Below are 17,751 nucleotides of genomic sequence, written 5' to 3'. Positions count from 1 at the left end.
ACCTGAGCAGTGAGGTATCCCGACAAACTTGGTGATGTCCATTCTTTGGCTCACATCCTGGGTTATCCCCCTCCAGCCCAAGGTACCGTACACTTTCCCCCTGATTGTGGGTTCTGTTTTGCTTTGGCAGAGGGCTTTGGCATACACCCTCGAGGGCCCAGCTTTCAGCTTCTTCTCCTCTATTTCATGCTTTAGCTTCTTGTTTTCCTTTTGCAGATGGACCATCACATTGTGGAGGTGGCTGGGGAAGGAGAGGGAAGGACAGATGGGTGTCTGGTCTGCTTTGGCCCTGTGGACACCCAGTTCCTTCCAGAGCTAGGGCTCTCATGTCTTCTGTGGAAATGGAGGCCTATGTGCATCCCCTGGAAGAAGCCCAGGTCTGGGGTTGGGGTGGGCCCAGAGTGGGTGGGCACTCCTGACCCACTCTGTCATGTCAGCCCTGGGCTGGCTTTCTTAACTGTTAGATGGGGACAATTCAGCCTGATCTGCCTTCTGGGGCTCATATAAAAATCCAGTTTGATAAATAATAGAAATCTGACTCAAAGAGCCAGAAGAGCCAGAAGGACTCGGGCTGCGTGTCCTCAGTTTCTCATGGCCACACCTTGGAAACATCTGCACTCAGTTCTGATGCCAATGCCAGTTCTCTCGCCTCTCTCAGCTGAAAGGTTGAGAGAACAGGGGGTCCTGGCTCCGTTGAGAGCTTGGGCAAATTACGTGTCCCTACTTTATGGACGCAATGGCAGCTCCATGTAGGTGAGGGGAAAGGTAACCGAGCATTACCCTGTGGCTCAATAAATGGCAACTGCTAATACTAACAGCCGCATTTCTCCAAAACCAGTGCTGAGGGCAGGTGACAGGGGCTTTGGGTTCAGGTCTCCCATGTTGGGATTCTGACTCTGTTGCTTACTGGTCATGAGATCACGGGCTAGGTATGTAGCCTGAATCCCTCCCTTTCTATATCCATAAATGTGGATTATAAGTGCACTGCACATGTGAGGTCTTATAAAGATTAAATAAGTGAATACATGTAAAGCACTTAGAACAGGGCCTCATATGTGGAAGCAACAAATATTAGTCGAGCTCTTGTTATGAAGATTAAAAGATGGTGTTCCTTTTATGAGGGGAGGACTGCTCCCCTCATAGAGAAGTCCCTTCTTTGTTCTATGTCCCTCACTTGGAGAGGGACTCTCTGTTACCACAGCTTAGCCACTACCCTAACTAGTACAGTCCGCTTTTCAGTTCCTGTTTCCTTCTTAGCATTCTGACCCCTGAGAACTGTGGAAGGTGACAGAGATGGACAAAGAGACTATTAAACCTCTTTTTAGTCGTTGGTGGGGGGACTCAGGCCCAAAGAGGTCAAGTGGTGTGTCAAGAGGTCACACAGACACAGATTCAGGACTCGGGGTCCTTCTGTACACATCCAGGAATCCCTGGTTCCCGGCTGACTCTTCTCCTTGGGGGCCAAGCTGCAGCCAGGGTGGCATGGGATGACTTACTCCTTTTCACCAGTCAGCTTGGCGATATATTTGACCTGTTCCCGGAGCTTGTTTCCTAGTTTCTCATTGGCGATCCTATAATAAAATTCACAGAAGAGAAAGAGTTTCCCAGACCCCTGTGAGCAAGAGCGCAAGTTGGCTGAAAAGGACATTGGGTGTTCTTGGCAAGGCCTCTGCTGGGCCTAGACCCCCACTCCCCACTTGTTCCTCAGCCCCCAGAGTTAAAGTCTTCCTTGCAACTGGCAATGAAGAGGACTTGCTATACTTCAGTGGAAAACCACTGTGGTCCCAAGAGCATTCAAGGGATCCAGGCAATGAAAGGCAGTAAAGTCCGTTGCCAGGCTGGGAAGAGGAAGTATCCCTTCTGTCAGGGAGCTGCTCCATTGCTGGGTGGATGGGCTTTCTGAACCTGTGTGAAGGGTTGAGGGCCCTTCATCTTATTCCTAACCTTTGGGCCAGGCTGAGACTGGATCAGCCTCCCAGGGGGGCTCTGTGTGTCTGTGTGACACTATTCTTTAGCACATGTGTGATTCCAGCCCTTAGAACCCTGCCTTACTGCTTTTTCCTCACTTACTTCTGCTCTTTTGCCCATTGCTCCATGTTGGACATAATCTGATCATTCTCTCGGTGCATCTTGCAGTTGTCTTTGGGCGCAGACCGCTGGGGCAGGCAGGGCTTTGGCACAAGAAGTAAACGAGATAGTAAGGGGAGGGAGCGCAGGCCTACCACCTCCCCACTCCCAAATCAGGCCTCCTCTCTTCCTGGGAGAGGAGGCGTTGACTCTGCTGTCCAACCCGGAGGCACCCCGAGGCCGGAATTGGAACTAACGCAGCAGGACTTCTCCTCCAGCAGCGCACTGTCACTAAGGTGATTTCTCTGAGCAGATACCACTTATGCTAGAGACAGAGTAGGCTTGTACCTTTATAATAATGATTTTCAGGGTATCAAAGTGACTTATTCTAAAAAAGCAGTGTATTAAACCTTTTAAAAAACAGATGGAAGAAAAAATATCGGGTAGGAAGAGATGTGTTCTTTTTTCCCCTAATTTGAGCAAAGGCCTGTAGTCACTCCGAGACACGTGGCGGCCTCCTGCTACAGACTTCATTGCTCAGAGAGCTGGGCATGCCCACGGAGCTCTCAGCCGATTCTGAGGTGTCAGAAGGGGCGCGGTCTGGAGGGGTACGGACCAGTGATTACCTAAGTCAGGGGGCTGCTGGGGTACCTGACAGGGAGATGGCACTCTCTCCCCTCTGGATTGGGACCTTTGCTCTGCTCAATATCTCTATCAATAAAGTCACAGGAAGATGGTCGGGTTGAGACAGCAGCTGTGGGCCTTGAACACCCAGACCCTGCTTTGGTACTGAATGGGGAAGATGTCCTTTCCTTGCTCCCAGGCATCCCGCCCCCAGCCCCACCCAAGGGAGTCTGTCATCCCATGTGTGGTCCTGGGATGTTCTTGGGGGTGGACTATGGATGTTCTTGGGGGACGAAGTGATCGGAAGACGAGGGGCGCCCACCTCCTTCTCATCCGCCAGGAGGTTCTCTTTCAGGGCGCACATTTCCTCCTGGAATGCCCTGAGCTGCTCCTCTTTAGCAGCCAGCATCTTGAGGTCGCTCTGGTGCTGCTTCTGCCACTGCAGCACCTGGCTGCTCATATCCTCCAGCTTTTTGTCGAAGGCTTGCACCTGCTCGGGAGCACATGGTGAGGAGGGAGACCCTGGCCTGCCACCCAGATCCTGAGTACCCCTGACAAAGCGGGAGGGACCTTCCTCTGGGAGAGTCTCTGGGAGTATTTTATTTTCGGCGGCCAGCAGAGGGCGACCCTGCTCTGATTCATTGCCACCTTCCAGAAACCTGCGGAACCCAGCAAAAGGGAGGGAGCCCAGCAAAAGGGAGGGAGCCCAGCAAAAGGGAGCGAGCCCGTTAATCAAAGGGTAGCTCAGGGCGAAGTGTACAGCTCTGAGTGCAAGAGGTGACCTTGGGCCCCTGGATGGGACAGCAGCCCGAGCCTTCGGCTGCTCCTCACCTCTAGCTCACTCTGCTGCTGGAAGCCCTGCAGTTTTTTTAACTCCCCATTCAGCTTTTTCATCCTCTCTTCATAGGCAATGATTTCTTCTTCCAGCTGAAGTTTCCTGTCTTGGGCCTGTGTCAGGCTCCGGTGCAGATTCTTTGTCTCTGAGGTCGAATGATTGAGCTTTGATAAAGACAAAGATGTGGGGAGGAGGGTAGAGAGTGTCTGTCATCGTGCTTGGGCCCTCTCTGCCGAGACCTGAACGGGGAAGGGTTCTACATCCCCCACCCTCTTCTCCCCAGGGTGGCAGAGACACCCGGTCACCTTGCTTAGTGTCCCAGAGAGGGGTGAGAGGTGACAACGCTCAGTCTTCTGCATCTCCCCTTTCGCGCTCCCATTTCCTCTCTTTCCAATTCTATGAACTGATCAGCCAGGGGTGATCAGCACAGGGGTAGAGCATGAATTTCCCTGAAAACCCAGGTATTGGGAAAACCTTGCTCCAGGTCACCCATTGTCACAAAGACTTGCTCAATTTGGCCCCTATCCCCTTCTTCCCCAAAGCCTCACTAAGAAGCAGCAAGCCTTCTCTGGACAGACATCCCCGCCGATGCAAGGGCTTGCAGATGGCCTTGGTGACAGCCGGTCATGCAGGAAATTGACTCCTGCACCTCTCACGCTTTTGGGGAAACTCTGATATTAAACAGCCCTGGGATGGGTGGCGCTGTTGGTAAAGACTCTGCCTGCCAATGCAGGAGACTTAGGAGACATGGGTTCGATCCGTGGGTTGGGACGATCCCTGGAGAAGGACATGGCAACCCACTCCAGTATTTTCGCCTAGAGAATCCCATGCACTGAGAAACCTGGCAGGCTACAGTCCATAGGGTCGCAGAGAATCAGACATGACTGAAGTGACTTAGCACACATCTCTTAGGAGATGCGAGGGTGTGGCCCACCTTCTCCAGGGCTTGTGTGAGGTCGTCCTGGCAGCAGGCTGACTTCCGGCATAACTCCTCATAGACGTCCTTACTGATCATGGTCTGGAGGTAATGCTTCTCTTTCTCCCCAGCCTTGTCCAGCTGAATCTTCAGACTCGCTATGATCTCCTTCTGAGAGGTTATCTTTAGGGCGGGGGAACATTACTGTCAGGGTTCATGGCCACAGAGGCATTCTCTGTGTTCACAGAAGATAAACAAGCACCGGTCTCTCTCCTCTCTGCACCAGCTTGCCAAGCAGTCTGTGATAATGCTCACTTCCCCTCACCGTTGTAAGAGGAAAAGCTGCTTTCCAAAGTCTTTTGCACTCCTCTCCCCAAACTTCCTTTCTATTAATAGTTAGCACATCCCCCAACTACAAGGAATATTGGAAGCACTGGGCCCTGATGTGGCAAGCACATGAAAAGTCTTTTTCACAGATTTCACAGCTTTGATGCATGCCAACCAAGCATGCGTCCTACACTCGTAACTGGATGGTTTCTGGTAACAGCTAATTGTCTCATGGTTAGAGTTAGGATTAGGGTTAACCTGGAAGTCAGTTCTGGGTTATAAACATGATGCGACATTTCAGTTGTGTGCATTGTGCCTCAATCCCTGACATAATCCACTAGACCTAATGCACCGTGAATGGAGGGCTGTGTGTGGTCTCCATCACTGTGTCCCCATTACCCAGAGCTTAGGGCGTGGCACACTAAACAGGTGCTCACTGAGTATACCAAATGATTTGTTTAGACTGAATGAAATACTGCATTGGGCAATACTAGGGATGAACTGAACAGGTAGTCCTGACAGAGTGTGTTTAAAATTGAAATATGAACTACTGATGAAGGGAAATGCAGTTTAGAACACAAAACTAAGCCTCTTTCTAAGGGTTGTTTCCAGTGATTCAAAAGGTCTATTATATGTGGGGCGTGTGTTAAGAAAACGGAACGTGCTTCCACACACCCAGACCCCTCTGGATTTCCATCAAAGGAATTCTGAAATTAGTGCTGCAGATTGCATATTTACATAACTAACGTTCTTTTGGCAAATGTGATAACGTGTGTACTGAGTCGCCTCAGTCATGTCTGACTCTTTGCGACCCCATGGACTGTAGCCCACCAGGCTCCTATGTCCATGGGATTCTCCAGGCAAGAACACTGGAGTGGGTTGCCGTTCCCTCCTCCAGGGGATCTTCCCAACCCAGGGATCGAACCTGCATCTCTTATGTCTCCTGCATTGGCAGGCAGGTTCTTTACCACTCGCGTCACTTGGGAAGCCCAAATGTGATAACAGGCCTATGTTAAATATTTAGGCAGTATGCCTTATATTGAGAACAGTTCCTTGGGGATTTGCGTGATTAAGGCCTCAAGTCTGGATCACACTAGAGGAGAGACGAAACTCCAGAAACATTGGTGCCTCAGACCTCTGCTGTTTAAGATGGCAGCCATTAGCCACATGAGACTACAGACATTTAAAAGAACCTAAAATTGGTGAGTATTAAGCTTATAAATTCAGTTCCTCAGTGCTACTAAGCCATATTTCAAGCACTCAATAGCCCCATATGGCTAGTGCATGTAGTATCAAGTAACTCTAATATAGAACTTTTCCATCATCATGGAAAGTTCTACTGGGTAGTGCTATTCTTACACTTAGAATAGTCATAATATTTTAAGGTGAATTTTTTTTTATTATGAAGGAATCAGAGCTGCTTGGTCTCTCATTTATAATTCAGGAGACCACCTAATAAAGATGCTGTATTTTTTTCTTGGCCGGAAAGGTGGGAGTACTGCCATTCATGATGAAGAGAAAAAAGAGGTTTGGTGCGACAGCCAGATGGTCCAGGTTCAAACACTGCTCCATCCCATCACATCCTAATTAAGTCAGTGTGAGCCTTAGCCTTTCTCTCCTCTGTAAACCAGCAGAGGGAAGCCATGTCAAGGACTTAAGTAGATAGTCAATCAGTGATAACTGAATGTGAGCACAGTGCCTCACATACATTAGAAGCCAGTGATTCCTTTTTGTCTTTAATTCATGTAATGAAATAGAACCAAGTCCCCCTTCCACCTCATTTTTTTGTGTTTTGGGACTATTTCTGGAAGTGTTCCCTAGCAAATTGCCCCCAAACAATGAGTTCCCCCAACTCTGGTCTAAAAGGCAACTCTGGAAGACTTGATGCCAAAGCACAGATGGTTTGGGGCTTCACCAGATATTAAGACTTTCCGCAACTGGAAGAGATCCTTCTCAGCCAGCAGGTGGGTGATGGAGGCATACCCTACTTCAGGAGAGAAGTGGGGCCTCAGGCACCCCAGAATGCTCATGGACTGGGCAGTTAGTGGCATTTCTGTGATGCAGAAGAGCTGGGTGCCAACTTAAGGGTCAAGAGTCACAGAGCTCAAATTTCTGACCCCCTTGGGGTTTCTGTGTACTCACCTTATTAGTCAGCTCCTCGTTGATTTGCTGGGTGCTGTTTTGTTTGTAGAGAGAGGTGTCCAGTTGCATACTAAATTGCTTTACCTGTGATTTGAGGTTATCATTCTCCTCCTCCATCTTTCTCAGATTCTCCATGGACTGCTCCCGGATTAAGGAACAACACCCAGAATGGAGGCATTACTTCATCACCAGAAGAGAAGCCCCTCCTCCTCTGCCCTCAGGCACAGCTCTGCTCTGTGCCTGGTGTATCTCAGGCCTTCTTTCTCCCCTTCACACGTCCTTCTCACCTTCCCTCCCTTCTCTCCTGAGGTCTGAGTACCCTCAGCCTCTATATCCCGCCAGGCCATGCAGGGCTCAGGTCCAGCCCTGGGATTCTTAACCCTGAGTCTTTCCAGATTATCCTCACCATCTTTTCTCTCCTTTTCCCTTCTAGTCGGAATGTCTCGAGCTCTTGCTCCACTAACTTCTGCTGCTCTTTGCTTTTTTTCAGTTGCTCCTTTTTATCCTCCAGCAATCTGCTTATCTCCTGAAGTTGTTCTTCTAGACTGCTTTTGGAGGAGGCGTGCTCCCTGTTCTGAGAAAACAAAGGCTGGGCTGAAAGTCAGTGTTAGACTCCATTTGGCTGGGCAGGGAGGGGTGGAAACCCAATCCAGAGATGACTGAAATAAATATGAGGACAACTCCTTGGTTATTTAGCATGTATAATAAAAAATTCCCTCAGGCTGAGCAACTCTTTTTTGGTTCAATTAGACATATTTTCTATTTATAGATACAGGTCTCACTTATTTACCAAGTCTTTCCACATAAAAACCTCTTTGAATAAATTTTTTAAAAATCATAGAAAAACACAAAAAGAATAATTCAAAGTTAAAAAAAATTTAAATTGACTGAGAAGGAGAGCTTATGAGTCCTAGAAAAAGAAATAATATTGTCCTTTTGTTTTTAAGCTTAGCCCTTGAAAATGCTTATTATTGGTGGTGGGAAATGGAGCTGACTGGCTGGCTTGGCAATTCTAACACAAATTCTGGATAAGTAGTTTGCAATGGATTGGTGGTAGCATCTTCCCAGATAAAGAACAATGCAATTTTTTTTTTTTTTGCCTCGCCACTGAGTTTGTGGGATCATAGCTTCTGACCAGGGATTAAACCCAGTCCCTCAGCAGTGAGAGAGGGGAGTTCTAACCATTGGACTGCTGGGAAATTCCCAAGAGCTGTGCAATTAGTCTTAAACAGAGCCAATGCTTGCGCTGGCCACCTGCTTGCCTTCCGTACCTGGTGTTGAATGTGGTTTATACGATCTAGCTGTTCATTCAGTTTTATATCTTGCTCAGCCAGTGTCTTCTGAAGCTGCCTCTTTTCCTTCTCTGAAAGCTCAAGCTTTCTCGTGACCTCAGAGAATTCTAACGTCAGCTCCTCTATCCGTTTTCTGAAGCAAAATGGCAACAAACAAACAAACAAACACACACAGGTGGCTGGACTTCAGGGTCCGTGTCAGTGGACTGTGGGCTAGCTGCAACAGGGCTTGCTACCCCACTCCTGGGCAGCGGCCCATGGTGCCCAACTGGCTCACAGGGGACAGAACCTCTGTCTGGAGGTGGACCTGCGATACCTGCTGGGGGCGAGCTCCTCCTCAGCTGTCAAGGAATCCTTCTGCAACTTCTGAAGCTCCCTCTGGAGCTCCTGGATGGTCTCTGCCTTCTGCTTCTCCAGGCAAATACAGCTTTGCAGCTTCCTCTGGCAGTCCTCCAGGTTGTCATTTGCCATAAAGACCTCTTCTTTGTAGTCGGCTGCTTGCTGAGCTGCAGAAGACAGGAGATGACCCCTGGGGCGTGTCCACGTGTGAGAGGAGTATGTGTGAAGACTGGACTCTCAGATGAGACCAGTTTAAAAAAGTCTGCTCCTTCATGTTGTGACTTACTTCAGTTTCCAATCTGTCCTCCTCTCTATTTCATTATCACTCCTGAGGAGCTTGGTTAAACTATCTGTCTTCAACCTACCCACCAGCCATGGACTTCTTGTTAAGTTAAACAAACTGGTAGAAATTGCTCAGGATCTGTTTTGCGACTCACCCTGTCTCTGGGTACAAATCCTGACCTCATGGAGTTTAGCTGTACCTGGTTCACCTGAGAACCAGTAATGTTAAACTCACACTGACTGTGAACTCAGGAAGCAAGATCAGTGTGGGTAGGTAGAGCCCGGGCCTTAGAAGAAGGAAGAGAAAGGTAATTATTGGTGGGGGGTAGAGGTGGATTGTTAGAGGAAATGCACAGTGAAAGGAAGCGGGGGCATGTCTGAAGAGGATGGGAAGATACCAGTTTAACTGGAAAGTGAAAAGGAATGGTGGGAGACAGTTAAGTGCATGGACTCGAGGCGGGTTTTGAAGAATGTCAAAAGGCTGAGAGAAATATTTAGACATGATTTAGTGGGTTCTTGAGCAGGGACCTGCCATAAAGGAAAGAGTGTTTTAGGAAAAGTGGAATGTCTTAGAATGGAGAAAGATTTCTCCTAATATCCTTTTAGCCCACATCCTTGTCTACACTGGGTATGAAGGAAGTGAAGTGAAGTGAAGTCGCTCAGTCGTGTCCGACTCTTTGCGACCCCGTGGACTGTAGCCTACTATGCTCCCTCCGTCCATGGGATTTTCCAGGCAAGAGTACTGGAGTGGGTTGCCATTTCCTTCTCCAGAGGATCTTCCTGACCCAGGGATCGAACCCAGGTCTCCCTGGGCACTGTAGGCAGAAGCTTTACCGTCTGAGCCACCAGGGAAGTCCATACTTCAGGGTATGAAGGAAGAAGCACTCAAATAATGTTTACTGGAGTTTCTCAACACAAATACCTCCCCACTTCCTGTTGTTTCTCCTATCATTTCTACGTTAAATATCACTCCTCTCTCCTTTTTTTTGGGGGGGGGGTGGCTGGAATACTGGAAGAAAGATAGTGTCACTATGGAAATGATTATATACCCAGCAGAAGGGAGGAGGATTTTTTTTTTTTTTTAACAAGGAAGAGAGCAGGTTCAGCTTTGGGAATGTTGGTTTAGTCGGGAAGGTGGATGCAGCTAGTTTCTAAAGACAAGACTGACTAGGTGCCATGTCAGGGCTCGGGCTCCAGGTGTTGGAGTTGCCTGCAGAGGAATTCGGCCACAAGGAGCAGAGGCGCTCACCAGCAGAGGGAGAGGAGAGACGGCGGAGGGTGGGGTCTTAGAGATGGGTGACCAGGGTCAGGGCAGGAGGGAAACGAGGTGAGATCTGCGGAAGAAAGGGTCAGATCTGTGGAAGAATGAGGGACCTGTCGTGTCTCCAAAGCTAAGAAACAACCACTGAGGTGTGGGGGCCAATGGCGTGGACATACACAGAGTTAGAGGAGGGTGAGGAAGGACACAAGCTTTGAACTTTTTTTTTTCCCCCCAAATTGATATATTGCTCACTTAACATTTATCCTGGTAAATTGTACAGTGCAGTGGTTTCTCATAGACTCACAAAGTTGTGTGACCATGAGCATATAATTCCAGGACATTTTTTATCACCCCCAAACAACCCATATCCAAGGCAGGAAGTTACTAGTGACCTCTGAGAAAGCACTTTCAGCAGAGGAGCAAGAACATAACCCACGCTCTAAGTGAATGTGTTTGGAAGCCAAAAAAGGAGAGAGAGAGAGTTAAAAAGCAGGGAAGGAAGAAGTGAGTGGTGTGATAAAGGTCCCAGAGAAGGTGGAGAGGAGTGTGGTGCCAAGAAGCAGGGTACAGAGCTCTGTGCTCCTGTGTGGAGGAAAGGGGAGGCTGCCAAGAAAATGTGGGCATGTGAGAGCAGCAGTCTGCTTTCCCAGCCTGAGCACCTGCTGTGTGGCGGGCGCTTCACAGGGAGCATAAGGTTGGGGTGAGGAAGGGGCTTAGAGGGCGGTCCTAACTGCTGTGAGGTGAGATGGGATCCTGAGGTGATTGGAGTGAGACAGTGGAGAGGGGAGGGGACTGCTCTGGTCCAGTGCGTTGGGGGCAGTGGGGACAGTGCTTGCCCCGGGGGCCTCACCAGCCAGCCTCTGCTGCTGTTTGGCGTCTTCGAGACATTCCTTCAGCTTCTTGATCTCAGCTCGCAGGTGCCCGTACTCGGCCTTGCACTTGTCCTGCCTCTCCTCCTGGATGGCGATTTCGAGTTCATTTGTCATGCACTGCTGCTTTTCCAGCTCCATCTCCTTTTTCACGAGGTTGTTCTGAACCTGCGCCAGTTCCTTCTCTAGCTCGTGCAGCATTTCGTCTTTCTCCTGGAGGAGCTGAAGAAAGTGAAGTGTTAATGCTGATGGAGGCCTGAGCAGCAGCAGGGCCAAGTCAGCTAGAGATCGCCTTGAGCCACTGTCTTCCCTTGTCAGGATGTTATAGTAGCCTCCACCTGGGCTCCCTTCCTCCCCTTGGGCTATTCTCTGACAGAGACTAGCAGCCAGAGGTGGGCTTTACAAATGCAAGCCAGATCTTGTTATGCTTCTGTTCAAAGCCTCCACTGGGTCCACCTCACGTGGAAGAAGGCCAAAGTCCTTACAAAGACCTCCCGGGATGCTCACAATCTGGTACTTGGCTACCTGTCTGACTTTACCTCTTGCCACCCCACACTTGCTCTGCTTCTCAGCTCACTCCCGTCTTAGGGTGCCAGCCCTTGCTATTGCCTCTGCCTGGAATATTCTTCAGGATCTCAGCTTGGGTGGCCCTCTTTCTTTATTCAGATTTATGCCCAGATGTCACCTTATCAAAGATGGCCTTCCCTGACTACCCTGAGTAAAACAGCCACCAAGTTGTGTTAGGAATTCATTAGTACCTAACATTTTATTGTAAGTTTTGTTATTTGTTGGTTGTCTGTCTCCATAGACTAGAACGCAAGCTCCATGAAAGAAGGGATGGCACATGTTTTATCATATTCTTCATGCCTTGAAGAGTGCTTGGAGTATCACAGAAATTAAAAAATATCTGTTGAATGAACATACGAGTGACTCAAAGATGCTTATCCAGACTCCTCACTTCCTGTTGTCATCTCTCCAAATATCTCCATTTAAAAAAATTAATTTATTTTTAATTGGAGGATAATTGCTTTACAATATTGTGTTGGTTTCTGCTATACACCAATGTGATTCAGCCACTGATATACATACGTCCCCTCCTTCTTGAACCTCCTTCCAACCTCCCACCCCATCCCACCCCTCTAGGTTGTCACAGAGTGCTGGTTTGAGCTCTCTGAGTCACTACAGCAAATTCCCACTGGCTATCTGTTTTATATATGGTAGTATATATGTTTCCATGCTACTCTCCTAATTCGTCCCACCCTCTTCTTCCCCTACTGTGTCCGAGTCTGTTCTCTATGGCTGTGTCTCCACTCAGTTCAGTTCAGTCGTTCAGTTGTGTCCAACTCTTTGTGACCCCATGGATTGCAGCACTCCAGGCTTCCCGGTCCATCACCAACTCCCGGAGCTTGCTCAACTCATGTCCATCGAGTCGGTGATGCCTACCAACCATCTCATCCTCTGTGGTCCCCTTCTCCTCCTGCCTTAAATTTTTCCCAGCATCAGGGGAAAGCATCAGTCTTTTCCAAGGAGTCAGTTCTTTGCATCAGGTGGCCAAAGTATTGAAGTTTCAGCTTCGGCATCAATCCTTCCAATGAATATTCAGGACTAATTTTTTTAGGATGGACTGGTTGGATCTCCTTGCTGTCCAAGGGACTCTCAAGAGTCTTCTCCAACACCACAGTTCAAAAGCCTTTGGCACTCAGCTTTCTTTATAGTCCAACTCTCACATCCATACATGACCACTGGAAAAACCATAGCTTTGATTAGATGGGCCTTTGTTGGCAAAGTAATGTCTCTGCTCTTTAATATGCTGTCAAGGTTGTTTATAGCTTTTCTTCCAAGGAGCAAGTGTCTTTTAAGTTCATGGCTGCACTCACCATCTGCAGTGATTTTGGAGCCCCCCAAAATAAAGTCTCTCACTGTTTCCCCATCTATTTGCCATGAAGTGGTAAGACCGGATGCCATGATCTTAGTTTTCTGAATATTGAGTTTTAAGCAACTTTTTCACTTTCCTCTTTCACTTTCATCAAGAGGCTCTTTAAGTTCTTCTTAGCTTTCTGCCATAAGGGTGGTGTCATCTGCATATCTGAGGTTATTGATATTTCTCCCAGTGATCTTGATTCCAGCTTATGCTTCATCTAGCCCGGCATTTTGCATGATGTATTCTGCATATAAGTTAAATCAGCAGGGTGACAATATACAGCCTTGAGTACTCCTTTCCCTATTTGGAACCAGTCTGTTGTTCCATGTCCAGTTCTAACTGTTGCTTCTTGACCTGCATACAGATTTCTCAGGAGGTAGGTCAAGTGGTCTGGTATTCCCACCTCTTGAAGAATTTCCCACAGTTTGTTGTGATCCACACAGTCAAAGAAGCAGTCAATAAAGCATAGTTAATAAAGCAGAAATAGATGTTTTTCTAGAATTCTCTTGCTTTTTCGATGATCCAATGGATGTTGGCAATTTGATCTCTGGTTCCTCTGTCTTTTCTAAATCCAGCTTAAATATCTGGAATTTCATGGTTCACATACTGCTGAAGCCTGGCTTGGAGAATTTTGAGCATTACTTCGCTAGTGTGTGAGATGAGTGCAATTGTGTGGTAGTTTGAACATTCTTTGGCATTGCCTTTTTTTGGGATTGGAATGAAAACTGACCTTTTCCAGTCCTGTGGCCACTGCTGAGTTTTCCAAATTTGCTGGCATATTGAGTGCAGCACTTTCAGAGCATCATTTTTTAGGATCTGAAATAGCTCAAATGGTGATGGAGTTCCATCACCTCTACTAGCTTTGTTTGTAGTGATGCTTCCTAAGGCCCACTTGACTTTGCATTCCAGGATGTCTAGCTCTAGGTGAGTGATCACACCATCATGATTATCTGGGTCATGAAGATCTTTTTTGTACAGTTCTTCTGTGTATTCTTGCCACCTTTTCTTAATATCTTCTGCTTCTGTTAGGTCCATACCATTTCTGTCCTTTATTGTGCCCATCTTTGCATGAAATGTTCCCTTGGTATCTCTAGTATTCTTGAAGAGATCTCTAGTCTTTCCCATTCTATTGTTTTCCTCTATTCCTTTGCATTGACCACCGAGGAAGGCTTTCTTTTCTCTCCTTGCTACTCTTTGGAACTCTGCATTCAGATGGGTATATCTTTCCTTTGCGTCTCCACTGCTACCCTGCAAATAGGTTCATCGGTACCATCTTTCTAGATTCCATATATATGCGTTGCCCAGAGTGCATGTGTACTTAGGCACTCAGTTATGTCGACTCTTTGCGACCCTCTGGACTGTAGCCTGCCAGGCTCCTCAGTCCATGGGATTCTCCAGGCAAGAATACTCGAGTGTGCCACGAGAAATTTCAAGGAAGAGCTCAGAATTCCACCCCGCCCCCCATTCCTGTGGCCCCCCTACCCCCTTGGCCCTCACACCCCCTTGGCCCCCACACGTCCTTCCCCGTGTCTAAAGCGCCGCAATCTCACTGCGCATGCGTAGGTCCTCTCCAAGCAGCACTGAGGATGGCAGAGCCGCAGAGCCCGCTCGCGCCAGGCCTAGTCTCGCACCTGCCCTGTGGCGGTTCCAATCAGGGATCTCCTCGCTTTACCTTGTCTTTCTTCAAACCAAGCTTCTGGGTCTCGGTGAACTGCGTCTGCAGCTCCTGCAGCCGCCGCTGCATGATGATGACCTCCTTATCCTTCCTCTCCACGTGGGCAGATGTCTCCTCCCGCAGCCCGTGCAGGTCCAGCTCTAGCTTCATCATGTCTACAGCGGGAGGAGACAGTGCTTCGTGCTCAGAGGGGCACTCCACCCTCCAGGGCTCCCCTCACCCCACTCCGCCACTGGCCCACGGTTTACCCTTCATGATATTTTTCTTCTGTTCTGACACGGACTCTAGCTCCATGCGCAGATCCTTCACGAGTTTCTGGTATTCCTCCACGTGCAGGCACTGGCTGTCTTTCTGCTCTTGCAAGTGCTTCAGTATCTGCGCAGATGGAAGAAGAGCAGGGCGGGGTGAGGACCTGCGGGGAGAATGTTCCCTAGAATGGCGAGGGTCCAGACAGGCAAATCCGGAGGGACACAAAGTAGCAGAGTAGTTGCCGCGGGAGGGTGGGGGGTGGGGGATGGGGTGAGGACGGGGAGGATGGGGAGCGATCCGTGATAGCTCATGGATATGGGTCTCTTTTTGGAGTGATGAAAATGTTCTGAAATTAGTGGTGATGTTGACCCATTTTGTGAATATACTAAAAACCACTGATTGTACACTTTAAATGGTGAGTTTTCTGGTATGTTTGGAGAAGGAAATGGCAACCCACTGCAGTATTTTTGCCTGGAGAGTTCCATGGACAGAGGAGCCTGGTGGGATACAGCCTGTGGGGTCACAAAGAGTCAGATACGACTGGGTGACTAACACTTTTCTTGTATGTAATTACATCTCAATTAAGAAATAAAGAGTAAAAAAAAAGAAGGATATGGCCGGCTTCACCTGCTCACACAGAATGGAATGTGCACAAAAGCCACCCCCTTCCTTCTTGCCATACTCAGTGTCATTCATGAAGCACTACTGTGTGCCAGGCACTATCGGGGGTGCCGCAAACACCACAGACACCACTTCTTACCCCAGGGAGCTGACCTTCTGGTGGGGTGAGACAAACAAAGAGCATAAAGTAGTGACTAACAGAAAACATGAACAGCTGATACCTGGGTCTCCTGCACTGCAGGCAGACGCTTTATCGTCTGAGCCACCAGGGAAGCCCATGGAAGAAACAGGTCAGCAAAAGGGGAATGGAGATGTATGGGGTGGAGGTGAGGTGTGCTGCAACTTTAAATAGGTTGGATAGGTTAGCCTCAGTGAGATGGTGACCAAGGAGGAACAGTTAGTTGTCTGGGCATGATGGGATGCTGGGGAGATAGTTTATGTGATTTCAGAGTTGACAGCGATGGTGGGCTGCGCTATGAGGACTGAGGGGAGCAGCTGCAGAAGTGCAGGGCAGTCACCGTATGACCTAGGTGTGGCCCTGAAGGGCCAAGGGAGGGAAGAGAGGTGGCTGGCCCTAAGTGAGATGTGAGTAGTCTCAGTCCTAACAGAATATTTACATAATGGCTTTGGGTAGGATATATAAAACATATGGGAAACTGGATTCTGTTTCTTGAAGAAATCTGTACCTTTAAAAAAAATAGAGTGTTAAAGAATTTGTGTTTAGTAGATACAGAGTTTCAGTTTTGCAAGATGAGAAAGTTCTAGAGATTTATTGCACAATAATGGGAATATACTTAACACAACTAACTGCACATTTAAAAATGGTTAAGGTGGTCAATTTAATGTCATGATTTTTTTTCCATTATGAAACATCAAAAAGTGAGGGAGGAATAAAGACATTTCCCAAACATGGAGTGTATGAGATCTTGCTATATGTCAGGATGTGAATAACATGGGACTGACCTTTAAAATATATGTTGACAGACGTACAAGGAGAAATTCCAAAGTTCATCTAGACTCTATGGAAATAGAAAGCCCTGGGAAAAGATGCATCTGTGTTCCCCAACCAGGGGATCCCTTGGAGAGCTAATGTGTGTTGACTCTCTCTGCCACTTCCCTTTACCACTACAGTATTCAGCATCGGCATGGCCTCACGTGGCTGGCTTTATTTTACATCTCAAATTCAGGCATGACTGACTTCAGATCTCCTAGAAGGGACCCTCGCCTTGTTTTCACTATTTATTGGTTGGTCAAGTCTTACGATTTGTTTATCTGGCTTAAATGCTTTTTGATTATTTGAGTCAACTTTTGAGATGGCTTTGAATTTTGAAAATATAAGAGTTTTTAAAAAGGGAGTGAATTTGAATTAATAATCTTCCCTAAATTTGTTGCTTTTCAATTTCAGCCAGAAACCAGAAGGCTGGATGATTCTTCTGAGTCTAGCAAGCCAACAGGAGTCTCTGTCTTGTTTAGCTATACCGTTGGACATGAATGAAGAGATAGATGCAATGCAAAAATTCAATTTCAAAATCTAATCATGCCAGACACATTCCTTGGGTACATTATATACAGTATCCTTATGGCAGGGCTGGACAAAGTGAGGCAAATATAGAATAAAATATAAAATGTAGTATAAAAATTTTAACAAGAAGGAGAGCCCAGAATCAAACCCAACTTAGCCCATCCATCAGCACAAATAGGCAAATTTCTCCCACCTTTTTGATGTCTTCACAATCTTCTGAGGAACTAGGGGGGTGTCGGTGGGTGGCTGTATAGGAAGCAAAGTCTGCTTGTAATTTTATCAAAGCCTCTTCGCGCTCCAGAACCTGCAACGTAGCACAGATCAGTTACTCTGGCTCATCAGCACAGTGGCTGCTACTAGTGCTATTTTTGCAAGGTGTTCCTTTGTCAGCCCAAGTTTATTACAGCATTGTGTAATTCATATTATATAAACTAGGGAGAAAGAATTATGTTTTCAGTCTTATATCAAGGCTCACTAAGGCACAGACAGTGCTTTTTCTCGAGTCCATCAATGGCCACACTTTGGACCCCCTCTTGATCCTCTCTGTATGGTCCAGTTTATGAGGCAGAAGAAGGTTCTTTGGAGACTGTGATGGAAAGATGTACTGAATCTCTCAGAAGATAGGATTCAAAGTTCAAGAAGTAAAGAAGGAAGCTTCTTATGGATTGAGTGAATGTGTGTTTTTTAAAATAATAAAAAAAGAAACTTTAGTTTTTGTTTGTTGAAAATAATTCAAATAGAACCCAAGCATCGAAAATAAGAAGTGAGGGACTTTCCTGGTGGTCCAGTGGCTAAGACTCTGAGCTCCC

The 17,751-nt window shown here is 47.5% G+C and overlaps 1 protein-coding gene across 3 annotated transcripts in view; it reads right to left on the bottom strand.

The window, feature by feature from the left end:
* The window catches only part of PMFBP1 (polyamine modulated factor 1 binding protein 1), a 48,258-nt gene that overhangs the window by 944 nt on the left and 29,563 nt on the right, over nucleotides 1-17,751 (bottom strand). For 2 of the 3 annotated variants that reach the window (XM_059877480.1, XM_024979002.2), the window contains exons 7-20: nucleotides 17,136-17,246; nucleotides 14,799-14,925; nucleotides 14,548-14,705; nucleotides 10,936-11,176; nucleotides 8,520-8,709; nucleotides 8,183-8,336; nucleotides 7,318-7,485; nucleotides 6,912-7,049; nucleotides 4,461-4,625; nucleotides 3,523-3,690; nucleotides 3,014-3,181; nucleotides 2,071-2,171; nucleotides 1,497-1,571; nucleotides 3-241 (exon numbers count right to left, since the gene is read on the bottom strand). In XM_059877480.1, the coding sequence (XP_059733463.1) occupies nucleotides 3-241; nucleotides 1,497-1,571; nucleotides 2,071-2,171; nucleotides 3,014-3,181; nucleotides 3,523-3,690; nucleotides 4,461-4,625; nucleotides 6,912-7,049; nucleotides 7,318-7,485; nucleotides 8,183-8,336; nucleotides 8,520-8,709; nucleotides 10,936-11,176; nucleotides 14,548-14,705; nucleotides 14,799-14,925; nucleotides 17,136-17,246 (2,203 nt within the window). The remainder of the gene's footprint in view (nucleotides 1-2; nucleotides 242-1,496; nucleotides 1,572-2,070; nucleotides 2,172-3,013; nucleotides 3,182-3,522; nucleotides 3,691-4,460; nucleotides 4,626-6,911; nucleotides 7,050-7,317; nucleotides 7,486-8,182; nucleotides 8,337-8,519; nucleotides 8,710-10,935; nucleotides 11,177-14,547; nucleotides 14,706-14,798; nucleotides 14,926-17,135; nucleotides 17,247-17,751) is intronic. The other variant, XM_059877481.1, reaches the window with a different exon arrangement.

The sequence above is a fragment of the Bos taurus genome, chromosome 18, assembly GCF_002263795.3.
Source record: "Bos taurus isolate L1 Dominette 01449 registration number 42190680 breed Hereford chromosome 18, ARS-UCD2.0, whole genome shotgun sequence".
NCBI classification, from domain to species: Eukaryota; Metazoa; Chordata; class Mammalia; order Artiodactyla; family Bovidae; genus Bos; species Bos taurus.
Note: the sequence above shows the minus strand (reverse complement) of the source record. Positions and strands in the feature narration are given on the sequence as shown.